This window comes from Elephas maximus, chromosome 10, assembly GCF_024166365.1.
Source record: "Elephas maximus indicus isolate mEleMax1 chromosome 10, mEleMax1 primary haplotype, whole genome shotgun sequence".
Taxonomy (NCBI): Eukaryota; Metazoa; Chordata; class Mammalia; order Proboscidea; family Elephantidae; genus Elephas; species Elephas maximus.
The window spans coordinates 86660700-86676443 of NC_064828.1; the positions used below are offsets into that span (position 1 = coordinate 86660700).

A 15744-nucleotide genomic window follows, 5' to 3' on the forward strand; every position below is an offset into this window, starting at 1 on the left:
GAAGACTCTGCTCCGGAAGCGCTACCAGAGGCGGGCCTAGAGGGAAGGTGCCCCGAGCATCCCCCGAGTCAGACCAGCGCCATGGCCGCCCGGGTCGCCGTGAGCCGGTGGGGAGCGGGTCCTGCAGCTGGCCGCAGAGGCCCACTCGTCCCCTGCCGGTGGTGGTCCGGCGCCCCGGCAGACACCGTGTACGATGTGGTGGTGTCGGGAGGAGGCCTGGTGGGCGCCGCCATGGCTTGTGCCTTGGGTAAGCGCATCTCCAGACCGGTGGTGGCGGGAAGCTGGGCCCGGAGGAGCGATGAGGTCCTTGGGAATCCCGGCGAAGTTTGTCCGAAGACCTGCGGTCCGGGATCTCTAGGTCCAGCCCCTGCCTAGAGGCATCCCGGGGAGCGCGTTCGGTCCGTCAGGGTCAGGAGCGGTCAAAGGTGGGAGGAGCCTTAGGAGTCATTGCAACGCGTGGGAAACAGGCCCGGCCAAGAGCGCTTAGTTACGGGAACAGTTGGTATTGCCCCATTGCTCTACGCTTCAAAAGAAAAAAAACTTTATTGAGATTAATTTACATACCATGAGGTTCACCGTTTTAAACTGTACATGTAATGGTTTTTAACATATTCACAGTTGTACAACCATAACCACGATATATTTTAGATCATTTTCATAATCTCCCCCCCCCAAAAAACAACCGTATCTATTAGCGATCACTCCCCATTTTCCCCACTCCCCTTAGCCTCTGATAACCACTGATGGACTTTCTGTCTCCATCCATTTGCCTGTTCTAGATATTTCATATAATTTTATTTATTAGGATCATGTAATATGTGACCTTTTGTAACTGGATGCTTTCACTTAGCATGATGCTTTCAGGGTTCTTCCATGTTGAAACATGTATCAATACTTCATTCTTTTTTGGCTGAATAATATCCCACTGTATGGTTGTAGGGCAATTTGTTTATCCATTCGTCAGTCAGTGGCCATTTGGGTTGTGCCCACTTTTGGTTATTACGAATAATGCTGCTATGACTATTCGTGTTCAAGTTGGTTGTGTGGACATACATTTTAATTTCTCTCAGGTATATCCCTTTGGAGTGGTAACTCTGTATGTTCAACGTTTTGAAGAACTGCCAAACTTTTCTGAAGTGACTGCACCATTTTACATTCCCGAATGAGAACTCAACTTTCTCCACATCCTCACCAATACTTATGACTGTCCATCTTTTTATTATAGCCACCCTAGTGGATGTGAAGTCCTGTCTCCTTGTGGCTTTGATTTGGATTTCCCTAATGACTAATGATGTTGAGAGAGCATTTTTTCATGCGCTTATTGACCATTTATGGAGCCCTGGTGGCACAGTGGTTAAGAGATCAGCTGCTAACCAAAAGGTCAGCAGTTGGAATCCACCACCTGCTCCTTGGAAACCCTATGGGGCAGTTCTCCATTGTCCTGCAGGGTCACTGTGAGTCAAATCGACTTGATGGTAACAGGTTTGTTTTTTTGTTTGAATGGCAATTTGTATATCTTCTTTGAGGAAATGTCTACTCAGATCCTTTGCCCAATTATAAATTGGGTTATATGTCTTTTTATGATTGAGTTATAAGAGTTCTTTATATAGTCTAGATACAAGTCCCTTTTCAGACATATGATTTGCAAATATTTTCCTCCCATTTTGTGGGTCTCTCTTCACTTTCTTGATGGTATTCTTTGACGCACAAAAGTGTTTAATATTGGTGAAGTCCGGTCTATCAGTCTTTTAGCGTTTGTGCTTTTGCTGTCACATCTAAGAAATCATTGCCTAACACAAGGTCGTGAAGATTTATTCCTGTCTTTTAAGAGTTTTATCTCTTATATTTAAGTCTACCATCTACTTTGAGTTAAATTTTGCGTATGCTGTGAAGTAAGGACCGTGTTTGTACCTGTAGAACTTAAGCTGCTCTACTGCCTTGTGAGGTAGATATTATTTTCCCATATTTTACTAAGGGAAAACTTGCTTAGCGATGTCAAGGGTCAGAGTCTTAGAGTCAAGCAGTAGCAGAGTCAATTTGAACCCAGGCCACTGGACTCCAGATCTTTTGCTTTTAACAACTGTGGAGTGATTTCCATAGATTGAGTTTTCCGCCCTAACAAATGTCATTAAAGGAGCCCTGAGTCCTGGTGGTGCGGTGGTTAAAGCGCTCAACAACTAACCAGAAGTTGGCTGTTCAAACGCACTGGCTACTGTATGTGAGAAAAATGTGGTCGTCTGCTTCCCTAAAGATTTATAGCCTTGAAACCCTATGGGACAGTTCTGCTCTGTCCTATAGAGCCACTATGAGTTGGAATCAACTAGATGGCAGTTGGATTTTTTTTTTTTTTTAGTTAAAGAAGCCTGGTGGTGCAACAGTTAAGTGCTCAGCTGCTAACCAAAAGGTTGGCAGTTTGAAACCACCCAGTGGCTCCATGGGAGAAAGACCGGGCGACCTGCTTCTGTAAAGATTACAGCCAAGAAAACTGTATGGGGTCAATGTGAGTCGGAAGATTACCTAACAATAACAATAGTGTGAAAGTCTTTGTTGACTTCAGAAGCATGGGGTTATAGCCCGATCTTTTCTGGAGTGGCTCCTTTTCTAGAGAACTGGTTGGAAGCAATGCTTTGTATGAGCTAATAGGCTTGAATCTCAAAGTAATTATATAAAACATACTTATCAATTATTGAGCTCTTGCTGTAGACAGGCATTTTTCTCATTATTTTGCATACGTTCTTACCTAATTCTCGTAATAATTCTGATTGTAGTTTGGCAGATGAGTAAGTTAAAGCTGAGAAAGGCTAAGTAATGTGCACCCAGGTGTGGACAACTATAAAATATGAAGTCAGGGTATGATACAAAGCTCCTTTGAGACAGAGGTAACTTTTTGCCTGATTTAACTATATACCCTTTATTTACTGGTAAATGACACAGATTGAGTACATTTAAGAATCACCTTTTTTTTTTTTGTTGTTATTGTTGTTGTTGCTTTAGGTTTTGAATAACCAAAACAGGCACAGATAGAAAATTCAAGAGGTACAAAAGGATGTACAGCATAAAGTAAGCCTTTCATTTACTGTTTACAAAAGAAAGGTCATGGCCATTATACACCAGGTCATGAAAATCAGTGCTCTCAGTCAAAACTACCAAAAGCAGGTTTACAAAAGAAACATTCATGTACGAGCTAATTTCCTTAAAAAGCTCGGAGAACATACTTCATATAAGATATGACGATTGACGCTCTGGAAGGTCTGGGGATCTTGTGCGCAATTTATCCAGCAAGTAAGCTCCTGCTTTTTTGTGATAAAACAATTGGGACTGAAGACTGTGAAATGGAGATCCTTGCCCTTGATCAGGTAACCGCAGCCACTTTGTAGGCAGGTGTGGTGCGTGTATGGGGGGGTTTCTGTTGAGTAAACTACTTGCTTGGGTTTTTGTGTGTGCTAATGCCTCCCCTTTATCATCATAGCATGTATCCCAGAGAATATTCTTTGCAACAATTTACATGCTGATCAGCCCTTTTTCTTTCTTTCTTTCTTTTCTAATACACTTTATTTTTTAGGGCAGTTTTTGGTTTATAGAAAAATTGTGCAGAAAGTACAACGAATTCCCATATGCCTCCCTCCTTCCTGCACACTGCTTCTCCAGTTAACACCTTGCATTCCTTTGCTACGTTAGTCACAATGGTGAACCAATACTGATACGTTATTATTAACTATAGTCCCTAGTTCACTTTAGGATTCACAATTTGTGTTGTACAGTCCTCTCGGTATTGATAAATGCATAATGTCCTGTGTCCAGCATTACAGTATCACATGGAATAGTTTCACTGTCCTAAAAATGCCCTGTGCTCCGCCTATTCATCCATCTCCCCTCCCCCTGAACTGTTGGCAAGCACTAATCTTTTCACTGCCTCATAAGGTTTTTTTTACAGTTTATGAGTCGGAATCGACTCGATGGCACTAGGTTTGTTTTTTTTTGGTATGGTTTTGCCTTTTCCAAAATGTCGTATGGTTGGATTCATACACTATGTTAGGAACCCTGGTGGCACAGTGGTTAAGCACTCAGCTGCTAACCAAAAGGTTGGCAGTTTGAGCCCACCAGCTGCCCTGCGGGAGAAAGATTTGGCAATTGGCCGTCCTATAAAGGTTACAGTCTTGGAAACCCTATAGGGGCAGTTCTGCCATGTCCTATGGGATCCCTGTGAGTCAGAATCAACTCTACAGCAACGGGTTATAGTTCTTCCTTTTCCGGAATGTTATATAGTTGGAATCACACAGTATGTAGTAGCTTTTTCAGACTGGAGTCTTTCATTTAGCAGTATGCATTGAAGGTTCCTCACATCTATTCGTGGCTTGATAGCTCATTTCTTTTTAATGCTGAATAATATTGGCCTGTTTATTTCAACATTCACTTATTTTAGACATCTGCTTTAAAAGTGGAAAACTTCCAGTAGGCTCTTAATATTTCATCGTAAGTCAGCCGTGTTTCCCTGATTTTTGTCTTCAAACGTACTTGATGTTTCAGGCTTGAAACATCTGTACTTCCTGCTTACATTACTATTTATAGGTTGTATTCTGTATTATTTTTCTCCAGTTGAGTTTTTTTTTTTTTTAATTGAGCTTTAGGTGAAAGTTTACAGCGCAAATAAGTTTCTCATTCAAAAATTTATAAACAAATTGTTTTGTGACATTGGTTGTAGTCCTGCTTTCCACCCTGGGTTCATTCGTCCAGTTTTTCTGTCCCTTCCTGGCTTTTTGTCTTTGCTTTTGGGCAGGTGTTGCCCGTTTGGTCTTCTATAATCGATTCAGCTAAGAAGCACATTCCTCATGTGTGTTATTGTTTGTCTTATAGACCTGTCTAATCTTTGGGTGAAAGGTGGATTTCAGGAGTGGCTTCAGTCCTGAGTAAGGTATTCGGGGGCCATAAGCTTGGGGGTTCCTCCAGTCTGTCAGACCAGTAAGTCTGGTCTTTTTTTGTGAATTTTAATTTTGTTCTACATTTTTCTCCTGCTGTGTCCAGGACCCTCTACTGTGATCCCTGTTGGAGCAGTTGGAGGTGGTAGCCTGGTACCGTGTAGTTCTTTTGGGCTCAGGCTGCTGGAGGCTGTAGTTCATGTGGTCCTTTAGTCCTTTGGACTATTATTTTCCGTGTGTCTTTGGTTTTCTTCATTCTCTTTTGCTTTGGACGGGATGGGACCAATAGATGTATCTTAGATGGCTGCTTGTAAGCTTTTAAGACCCCAGACGCTACTCACCAAAGTAGGATGTAGAACATTTTCTTTATGAACTATGTTATCCCAAATGACCTAGATATCCCCTGAGACCATGGTCACTAGTCCTCAGCCCCAGTAACTCAGTCCCTCAAGGTGTTTGGGTGTGTCTAGGAAGCTTCTATGACTTTTCCTTGGTCAAGTTGTGTTGACTTCGCCTATATTGTGTGTTATCTTTCCCTTCACCAAGGTTGACACTTATCTACTATCTAGTTAGTGATTTCCCCTCCCTAGTAACCATCAAAGGTTGTTTTTTTATATGTGTAAATCTTTTCTTGAGTTTCTGTGTTTGTGGTCTCATACACCATTTGTCCTTTTGTGTGACTTAACTTCACTCAGCAGAATGCTCTCTGGATTTTCAGATTAGTTTTTTTTTTTTTTAATGTTGTACGAAATAGCTAAAAAATGAAGGATAAAATATTTAACTTGGCTATTGGTATTATAAAATAGGAAACCCTGGTGGTGTAGTGGTTAAGTGCTACGGCTGCTAACCAAGAGTTCAGCAGTTCAATCCGCCAGGCGCTCCTTGGAAACTATGGGGCAGTTCTACTCTGTTCTATAGGGTCGCTATGAGTCGGAATCGACTTGACGGCAGTGCGTTTTGGTTTTGATTATAAAATATTTTATGATGTGTTTGGAAATCTAGTTCTTTCCTGTTCATTTCCCACACTCTCCATCAGACCTTGAGTATGTACTCTGGATTAAAGAGACACAGCGTTTGCTGCTGGGGGTTTTAGCTATAAGAAAAGAAATGGTTCCTGCCCCCAAGGAATTTAGAATCTGGAGACGGAGAAAGATCTGTAAATAACTAACGGAAGGCAGAATGAACTGGAGCTCCCCTAGAGGGACGAGCAACTGAGGTCTTCTGGGGGCGTGGGGAGAGGAGGGGAGACTTGAATGAGAAGGATTGGTAGGGAGGGCGTGGCGGGTGAGCACTGGGAAGTTAGAATGGACGGAAAGCAGCGTTCCCTGTGCAGAGCTAGGTCTGCGCCCCGGTCTCCACAGCAGAAACTACTAGTGAGGGGCTTCGGTGCAGGAAGATGGAGCTCGCGGCCCAGGGGCTTTAGTCCCGCTCTCTGCCCGTTGGACTGGAGCCCACCTCTACGCTGTACGTTGTAATGATGGTGCCTCTCTTTTCATTTAGCTTCTAAAATATGAAGAAAAAGAGGGTAAAAGTTTGTGGGTTTTCTTCCTGTCATCATTAGTAAATAAAACCTGTAATCTTTCTTTGTCGTGTAATTTTGTATTTCTTTCTTGTATTCTTGGCAGCTGCAGCTCACACCCTTTCCTTCTCTTTTCCCCATAGCGTTCTCTGTGCTACCAGCCAGGACCACATCTGTGCTGCAGGGTCAGTCAACTAGTAACAGAGGCCCCCCCAGCCTACTTTATTTCCCTCTACAGATGTTTTAGGACACGATCAATGTATTTCTTGGTTCTCTTTTCCTTTACAAACTCTACTTCTTTATCTTTGATTCAGTCTTGAGGCTGCAGTGAGCTTTGTTTATTTACTCTGTTTTTTAGTTATATAGCATTTGTAACTTTTAGTGATTTAATATTCTGAAGATTGCAAATATCTGGTATCTAAATGCCAGTCTTCCTTCTTTACTTTATTCTTCCTTTCTAGAGCATTCCATTTGTTAAGAATTTTGCCATTATTTGCTTGTTCGCACCTGGTCTGTGTAGGACTGTGTCTGGAGAAGCCATACAGCTGTGGTTAGGGGTGGTTCACATGGCTGAAATGGCAGTATCTGTTATTGCTTAGGATTCTGCATGGTGTTTACTTTTAATTTTCCCTGTAAAAAAATAAGTGCCCTAAGGGCTAAGGAATTAGTTACACTTGTTACTTCTCTTGAAAATGGGAAACGGAATAAGCTTTGATTTTCCTAAAATGATATAACATGGTGCTTTTTTTGTTTGTTTTCAGGATATGATATTCACTTTTGTGACAAGAAAATCCTGTTGCTAGAAGCAGGCCCAAAGAAAGTATTGGAGAAATTGCCAGAAACTTACAGCAACAGGGTCAGCTCCATTTCTCCTGGCTCTGCAACCCTTCTCAGTAGTGAGTATAAGGTTCTCTTTCTTAGAACCAGTCTCCTTTCTCCAGTGGCTTTTCAGTGGATCTCAGAGCTTTTGGAGAGTGTGGAGTTGGGGGAGAGGAGGGCCTGGGTTTGGTAGTCTAACTCGTAGATGAAGACGAGGACGTCTGAATTTGTTAATGTTCCAATTCCCAGTCTTCTCCTGACTTCTGAGTCTATCACATAGACTTCATTTATGATGTTGGGTCATTATGATTTGATGGAACTGAAACTGTGTGAACTATGACCATTCACTTCTAATTGTTGCATGCTGTTCATTTCCAGAGTCTAGAAAGCCCTCCAGCGAGCTAGGGAGCCTACATGCTAAATGCTTTGGAGATGTAGGTGGATGTGTATACACGGAACCAGTTAACAAATTGTCTTTAGGTCCTGCCCAAATGTTACCCCCTTGGGCCATCCTATCTAAAACCACTCTACCTAAATTCAAACTTTTCCTTCACTCTTTAGCATCTTATTCTGCTTTATTTTTCTTCATAACGCTTACTACTATCTGACATTATATTATGTGTTTTTTATGGTCCGTTTCTCCAGCTAGAATGTCAGCTACAGAAGGGCAGGGACTTTGGTTTCCCAGTTTGTGCCTAGTACCTGGAATTTTAGCTAAACCTTTTTTGTCAATGAACAGATCTTTCAGTGCCATGCAGAGTTAAAAAAAAAAAAAAAATCACTATCCAGGGGGTTTGTAATTTCATGTTGAGAAAGTTACAACTTCATCATGACGTTGAAGATGGTGATGAAGAAAAAATTGAACGATATGTGTTTGGTTTTCCTTTTTTATTTTCCCGCTTTAATACGATTTGACTTTTTTGTTCATGAAAGTTGGCTCTTTTTTTCATGGTTTTCAGTCTGGAACTAGAGAGTAGAGGAACTTAGCTCCTAGCATTAAGCAGGATAAAAGCAGACAATATTTTCCTGTGATTGAAGAACATTGAAAACAATCTTTTACTTAACAAGACTGAGGGACAGAGGGGAGCCCAGGAGGGACATTGGGTCCCCATGAGGTCACTCTGGTCTCTAGATCCTTTCTTTTGTAGGTTTTGGTGCCTGGGACCACATCTGCAACATGAGACACAGAGCCTTCCGGCGAATGCAGGTGCCTCCTTTATCGTTGTTGCTTTGGGAGAGGTATCTTGGTCTGTCTTGTCTTACATAAGATAATAGAGACCACATTCACCAAGTTTTCTGTGAATGTGGGAGGAAAGTTGACATTCAGTCTAAGGAAGGGGGTGCAGAAGCATTCCCAGAATTTTCTTCTCACCTTGTATCTCCTCCCAGAGGGGCTGACAAATTGTGATTTTCTGCTTCTGTCACTTGGGAAAGCAATACTCAGTTTCTGATTGGAGTAGCGTTTCTTTTTTCTTGGGTTATAATGAAAACTCTCCCTTGGTGCTTCCAGGTGTGGGACGCCTGCTCAGAGGCCCTGATAATGTTTGATAAGGATAATTTAGACGACATGGGCTATATAGTGGAGAACGATGTCATCATGCATGCTCTCACTAAGCAGCTGGAGGCCGTGTCTGGTGAGGTGCCCATCTGTCCTGTCTTCCTTTTACTCTCTGGGAGGTCAAAATAATTGTAATACCTTAAACTTATTCTAGGACTTACAGATACTGAATGAATACTTACAGATAGCATGAAGAAATCCTCTGATGGTTATCTCAAATTTGTCCCTTTTTATTATTTTATTTTTTACAGCTTTATTGAAGTATAATTTACCTACCATAAAAATCCACCCATTTTAAATATACAATTCAGTGATTTTTAGTATATGTACAGAGTGGTGGGAAAAAAAAAAAATACAGAGTTGGGCAACCATCACCACAATATAATTTTAGAACATTTCCATCACCTCAAAAGAGGTGATCAGCTACTCAGAAGAGGTCAGCGGTCATTTTCTGTTCCCATTCCCAGCCCCTGGCAACCATTAATCGACTTTCTGTCTCTATAGTCTGCCTGGATATTTCATATAAATAGAATCATACAATATGTCTTCTGTCTCACTTGTCTCACGGAGCAAAATATTTTTGAGACTCATCCATGTTGTATCATGTAGTACTTCATTCCTTTTTATTGCTGGATAGTATTCCATTGTGTGGGTGTACCACATTTTGTTTATCTGTTCATCACTTGATGAACATTTAGGTTGTTTCCACTTTTTGGGTCTTGTGAATAATGTTATGAAAATGCATATACAAGTTTTTATGTGGACATATGTATTCATTTCTCCTGGGTAGATACTTAGGAGTGAAATTTCTAGGTCATATAATGATGCTGTGTTTAACATTTGAGACACTGCTGCACTGTTTTTCCACAGTGGCGGTGCCATTTTACATTCCCGCTAGCAATGTGAAAGGGCTCTGATTTCTCCACATCCTCAGCAACATTTGTCATCGTCAGACTTTTTGATTATAGCCAGCCTAGTGGGTACGAAGTAGTACCATTGTGCTTTTGATTTGCATTTTCCTGATGACTAATAATGATGAGCATTTTTCATGTTCTTATTGGCCATTTGTATATCTTCTTTGAAGAAATGTCTATTCAGATCTTTTGCCTGTTTTTTAATTGGAGTGTTTGTCTTTTTATTTTTAAGTTTTAAGAGTTCTTTACATATTCTGGAAGTAAGTTACCTTATCAGATACATGATTTGCAAATATCTCAGCGCTGTTCTAGAGAGTGAAAAATTAGAAGCAACTGAAATGCTTTTTGGTATGGCATAGTAGTTCACCCAGGTGATGAAATACCATGCAACTTTTAAAGGCCATTTAGATCTGTTACTTAGGATAATGTCTCATAATATGTTGGTGAAAAAAAGTATGTGTCATATGATCCCACTTGTGTGCGGGGGTGGGTGGTGTGCATGTACGTACATAGGAAATTGTCTGGAAAGCTATACATCTAAGTTTTAACTGGTTTTCCCTGGGTGATGAAGGGTGATTTTTGTTTTCCCCTTTAAACCTTTCTTTATTGTCCATAATTTTACATCGAGCATATTTTTTATGACCAGAAAGATAAAATGATTTCCAGCAGGAAGAAAAATCTTTTGAAACCCCAGGCTTGTTTGAGCCCGTGTTGCTCCACCCGAGTTACTCAGAAAGCACGCAGGGTGCCTTCAGACACAGCATGAAACTAGAGGAGCAGGAGCCTGAAGATGGCAAGTGCCTGGGGCGGGCTGATGGTTCAGTGAGAGCTGAAATGCCTTTTTTTTTTTTTTGATAGTCATTCATCTGTGGTTCTGTCATTTATCAGCTCTCAGACCACAGTATTGATCACATGAATTATTTTTTACATCTTACTTTTCTTGTTTGGGAGTGAACGACAAAGAGACAGCTGCCCCGGAACCTTGCTTCAGGTTATGATTTTTTTCTCTGTCTGTGTGGGCCACCTTTCTAACGGTTTGTTGTTTCTCTTCTGACCTCCCCAGACCGAGTGACAGTTCTCTACAGGAGCAGAGCGGTCGGCTATACCTGGCCTTACCCATTTCACATGGCAGACTCCAGTCCTTGGGTTCAGATTACCCTAGGTGATGGCAGCACCCTCCAGACCAAATTGTTGGTAGTTGAAGATTCTTATTTTTGCCAGGGGTCTTGCAGAGCCACATGTTATCCCAGACTCTAGGGCCTCAAGTTTTAGGTCCAAGCTGTAGTTTATAAGTTAATTTTATTTATTTTTTGAACATTTTATTGTGATTTAGGTGACAGTTTACAGAGCAAATTAGTTTCCCATTGAACAATTTATACATAGCTTGTTTCATCCCCTGGGTATGTCAGCACTCCCCTCACTTCCTCCCTATACGTTAATTTTAGGCAAGGCTTTTGGTTATAGGGACCAGACCCACTCAAACCAGCCCAAGTTAAGATGGGCTTGTTGTAAATCTTGTACAGGAAGCAGTCTCATGGGCCATCGTAGGTCAGGAAGTAAAGGATAGCCAGGCCTCTCAGGGTCAGGAGCCAGAGTGTTGAGAATTGAGGCTGTTCTTTTCCCCTCTCAGAAGTACCGTGGTCAGCCTTCTCTGTCCACCTCCCATTTCTCTCTCTCTCTCTGCTCACCAGCTTCCCCTTTTACGTGGCAGCCATTCCTAACCTTACATCAGGACCGTTCTGCTGCAGTGCCTGCCCCAGACTGAAACTTTCCTTATTGCTTTCTAGTTCAAATATCAGGAGACTCTGGCTGAGTTTAACCTAAGGCTGGCATCTCTTAGGTTAAACATCAGTTTGGCTGTGTTAGCTGAGGCGGAGGTCACCTGTGTAGGGCTCCCCTACCCCATTAGGAGCTGTGAGTGAGGCAGCATGATAAAAAGTTGCCTGTCAGAAAAGGCCTTGCCAGTAGTTGATACTAGAAAAATCCTTAGGAGGCAGAGACAAACTTCTGGAGCAATTTATGGAGAGGTTATAAGACTTAGCAGGCCCTGGTCTCCATGCAGATCGGTGCAGACGGTCACAACTCAGGAGTACGGCAGGCTGCTGGCATCCAGAACATTAGCTGGAACTATGACCAATCTGCTGTTGTGGCTACTCTGCATTTATCAGAGGTAAGATCCCGATAGCATCTGTGCACCCTATTCGTGTTTGATAGGCACGAGACACTTCTCACAAGAGCTTTTCTCTTTTCTATTGTAGGCCACAGAAAACAATGTAGCTTGGCAGAGATTTCTCCCCTCTGGGCCCATTGCCTTGCTCCCGGTAAGAGGTCCTCTGGCTAGCATGCTTTCAGATCCAGCCTTTCTCTTTTAGGACTTCACCTCTCAGTCTATTTCTGGTTTCAAGGGAATATGCCCAGGCTAGCTTTGTTCCCCCTTCTTGCCTGACAGCTCTCAAGCTCAGAAAAATTTCAGTGCTTATTGCTGTTCTTGTTTTGATACAGCTTTCAGACACTTTGAGTTCTCTGGTTTGGTCTACATCCCATGAACATGCAGCAGAGCTGGTGAGCATGGGTGAGGAACAGTTTGTGGATGCCATTAACTCCGCCTTTGTGAGTATCACCTTGTCCAGCTGATGCTGTGTTGCAGGGGTAGATACAGAAAGGTGGTTTTGAGTAAGGAGTAAGGCATAACCAAACCACTGCCCCTTTGTAACTGTAACACTTGCTCTGGATTACGTGGAGGAGGGCATTCAGGAAAATGCAAAACGATAGAAATTAACACCTGGTGTGTTTTTCTGAGGGATGTGGGCTGCTGTTAGGCTGACTGACACAGAGCTGTCTGGGCTTTGGTTAGCTTTGGTCCTTTTATATTTGAAGTTGTAATACTTTAATAATTTTGAGCAGATCTACTAGGTCCCAGGTACCTGAGACTTTGAAACCTGATCCACTGGAAGGGTCTCCAGGAAGGGGCTGAGCACATTGCAGCAGGGAGCTTAAGAGTAAGCTTTGTAGATAGACATGGGTTCCACTACTGGTGCTACCTGTTAATCTCTGGCAAAATGGGCCTAAATCACCTACCTCTCAGGATTTAATAGACATTTAAAATGTGAGAATTTGTGTAAAATGCCTGGAACATACCTACTATATTGTAGGTGCTCAACAAATGGTAATAATTATTCTGGAGTAGACACAGCCTTTAGGTAATGACAGATGCCAGTTTTTTTATTAGCCTAACTAACACATATATCTAAATTCACTAATAAGTAGTAGCGTTTATTGAGTGCTTACTGGTGCCAAGTTCTTTAGAGTTTTACATGGATTTATTTATTTAATTCAGTAAACCTTTGAAAACCAAAACCAAACCTGTTGCCGTCGAGTCAATTCCGACTCATAGCGACCCTATAGGACAGAGTAGAACTGCCCCATAGAGTTTCCAAGGAGCACCTGGTGGATTCGAACTGGTAACCTTTTGGTTAACAGCTGTAGCACTTAACCACTACACCAGCAGGGTTTCGTAAACCTTTGAGGCAGATGCTATCATTATTCTCACTTACAGAGACTAGGTAACTTGCCTGAGGTCATAAAGCTAGTGGCAATGCTGTGTTTTGAAATCAAACTGACCCAAGAGCCTATGCTTTTAAACCAAGATCTACTACTTCACTAATGATTTCACACCCAATTTACAGTGAAGAGCTTAAACTCTAGGACTGTAGTAGCAATAAGAATAAAAGGAATTGAAAAAGTGGATTCCAAGCTAAATGGTGAATGCAGCCCCTCTCTGGGTCATTTAGCATGTATTCCTGGCCCAGGCCTAGGGCCTCTGCAGTGCATTCATCCATTCAACACTTATGAGCACCTTCTGCGTAGCAGGCTCTGGAGATAGAAAGGAGACACAGTCCCTGCTTTTAGAAAGCTCATAGTCGAGTGAAGGAGAAACATGTGTAGATGACAATTTCAGCACAGTGGCAGAAGTATATATAGGATGCTGTGGGAGCGTAGAGAATTGTGGGGAAGTTTCCAGAGGTAACATCTGGATGCTCAGAGGTGTTATCCTGGTGAAATGGGAGTGGGTGGATGTTCTAAGCAGCGGGGAGTCCCAGAGGCAAGAGGAGGGTCATATATGGAGGTACATTGTGGCTGGCACATAGTTGCTGAGGGTGGGTACTAGTGAAAGGTAAAGCTCAGAGGTAGGCAGGGCCAGCTTGTGAGCCATTTAGCTTGATTCTAAGTACCACAGGAGTGATGGCAGGTGTGCGCTATATTCATTTGAGAGCTTGTCATTTGCAGTCCAGTTATTCAGGCATGTTAGGTGGCTTTGGTTATAAAAACGGGTTTTGTTGAATGTTTAATTCCCTGCTAATCAAATTTTACCTTGTTTTGTGGCTGCTGCTGTTCAGTGGAGTGATGCTAACCACACGGACTTCGTTGACTCAATTGGCACTATGTTGCAACATGCTGTTGCCCTTCTGAAGCCCACTAAAGTCTCAGCTCGCCAGCTGCCCCCAAGTGTAGCCAGGGTGGATGCCAAAAGCCGGGTACTGTTTCCTCTTGGGCTGGGACATGCTGCTGAGTACGTTCGGCCTCGGGTGGCACTCATTGGGTAAGATAATCACAGAGCAGGGCTGCTCCCTCCTCTCTGTGCTGTTGGAGACCACCTGATTCTGCTTTATTCTTAGGGATGCAGCCCACAGAGTCCATCCCCTTGCAGGACAAGGTGTCAACATGGGCTTTGGGGACATCTCCAGCTTGGTCCATTACCTCAGTACTGCAGCCTTCAATGGGAAAGATTTAGGTAAGGATCCAGGTACCTTAGAGAAGCATCCAGGGGTCATGTAGTTAAGAAAGATCAGGAGCCCAAAATGGCCCTCTCAGTAACAAGATGGGGTAGGCATAAAACATATTTGGCTTGCCAGAAGAGGGAAGAAACTTTACTATTGGATAAAGGATTTAACTTTTCCTCTTTAAAAAAAAAAAAAAAATTTTTTTTTTTTTTTTCTTTTCAGGCTGCATGAGCCACCTCACAGGTTATGAAACAGACAGACAGCGTCACAACACTGCTCTTCTGGCTGCAACAGACTTACTCAAAAGGCTCTATTCTACCAGTGCCATTCCACTTGTGTTGCTAAGGACATGGGGCTTGCAGGCCACAAATGCAGTATCTCCACTCAAAGTAAGGAGAATCTCTTGTCTCTCCAAGATTCTGGCTTGCTCACTGAGGAAAGATTTTGCAAACAACTCTTAATTTCTCTGAATTCATTTTCTTGGCTATAAAATTATCCTCGACTGTGTACCTTCTCCAGTAGTTCATGAGCAAAAAAGTACTTGGAGGGCTTGTTGGTGACAGGGCCCACATCTGAGAAATGGCTTTATATATAGGAAGGACTTAAAAATAGTGAATAGGGACTTTTCAAGCTCAAGATGCTTAAACTCCTTTTGCTGCTCAGCTAACTACTCCCTTGAGAAATTCTCGTTTAAAGACTTTTTTAGCTGAGATGGTACAGGGACTCTTGGGAGGATCTCCGTCTGGGACTTTTGGATATTTCATTTGATGAATTTTCTCCGCCTGCCCTCTTTGGATCCTGCAGATATGTTGAGTTGTCACGTCTCACTTTGTTTCATTTTTCTCCAGGAACAGATTATGGCCTTTGCAAGCAAATGAACGCTCCTCTTCGGGAGATTATCTTGAGGATAAAAGAGCATTCTGTGCCAACACCATCATGCATATTTTCAAGAGTTAATTTAATAAATTTACTTTATGTTAGAATCTCCCAGTCTCTCTCTCCTCTTGTTTAATGAGTCTGTCCCAGTGCTGTCGAGTCGATTCTGACTCATATTGAGTCTGTAGAACCCAAATAATGAGTGAAAATTTGCTGGGAGGGAGGGTGTATGAACCAACCCAAGGAAAACCCCCAAAGATTATTACGATTTGGTTGAAAAGAGCTTTTTATTACTAAATCAAGGTGCTTTGTCACTTTCACTTATTAACAATCCTTTCTAAAGAAAAGATTTATACAATTG

The 15744-nt window shown here is 42.3% G+C and overlaps 1 protein-coding gene across 2 annotated transcripts; it reads left to right on the top strand.

Moving 5' to 3' along the window:
* Positions 1–3: 3 nt before the first annotated feature.
* Positions 4–15498, top strand: COQ6 (coenzyme Q6, monooxygenase). 2 transcript variants are annotated; one of them, XM_049899059.1, is made up of 12 exons: positions 5–247; positions 7197–7331; positions 8403–8461; positions 8765–8888; positions 10790–10920; positions 11789–11896; positions 11985–12047; positions 12229–12336; positions 14124–14326; positions 14403–14518; positions 14730–14896; positions 15356–15497. In XM_049899059.1, the coding sequence occupies exons 1-12, from the start codon at positions 82–84 to the stop codon at positions 15383–15385; spliced, it is 1410 nt and encodes a 469-aa protein (XP_049755016.1). In that variant the 5' UTR covers positions 5–81; the 3' UTR covers positions 15386–15497. The 2 variants fall into 2 exon arrangements, with proteins under 2 accessions (XP_049755017.1, XP_049755016.1); XM_049899060.1 differs by lacking the exons at positions 8403–8461; positions 8765–8888 and having other exon boundaries at positions 4–247; positions 15356–15498.
* The last annotated feature ends 246 nt before the right edge of the window (positions 15499–15744 follow it).

Coding starts and splice junctions, on each gene's coding strand:
- COQ6 (XM_049899059.1), top strand. CDS start 82: ATGGCCGCCCGGGTCGCCGTGAGCCGGTGGGGAGCGGGTCCTGCAGCT. Junction 7,332..8,402: donor CTCTGCAACCCTTCTCAGTA/GTGAGTATAAGG, acceptor TTTCTTTTGTAG/GTTTTGGTGCCTGGGACCAC. Junction 14,897..15,355: donor ATGCAGTATCTCCACTCAAA/GTAAGGAGAATC, acceptor ATTTTTCTCCAG/GAACAGATTATGGCCTTTGC.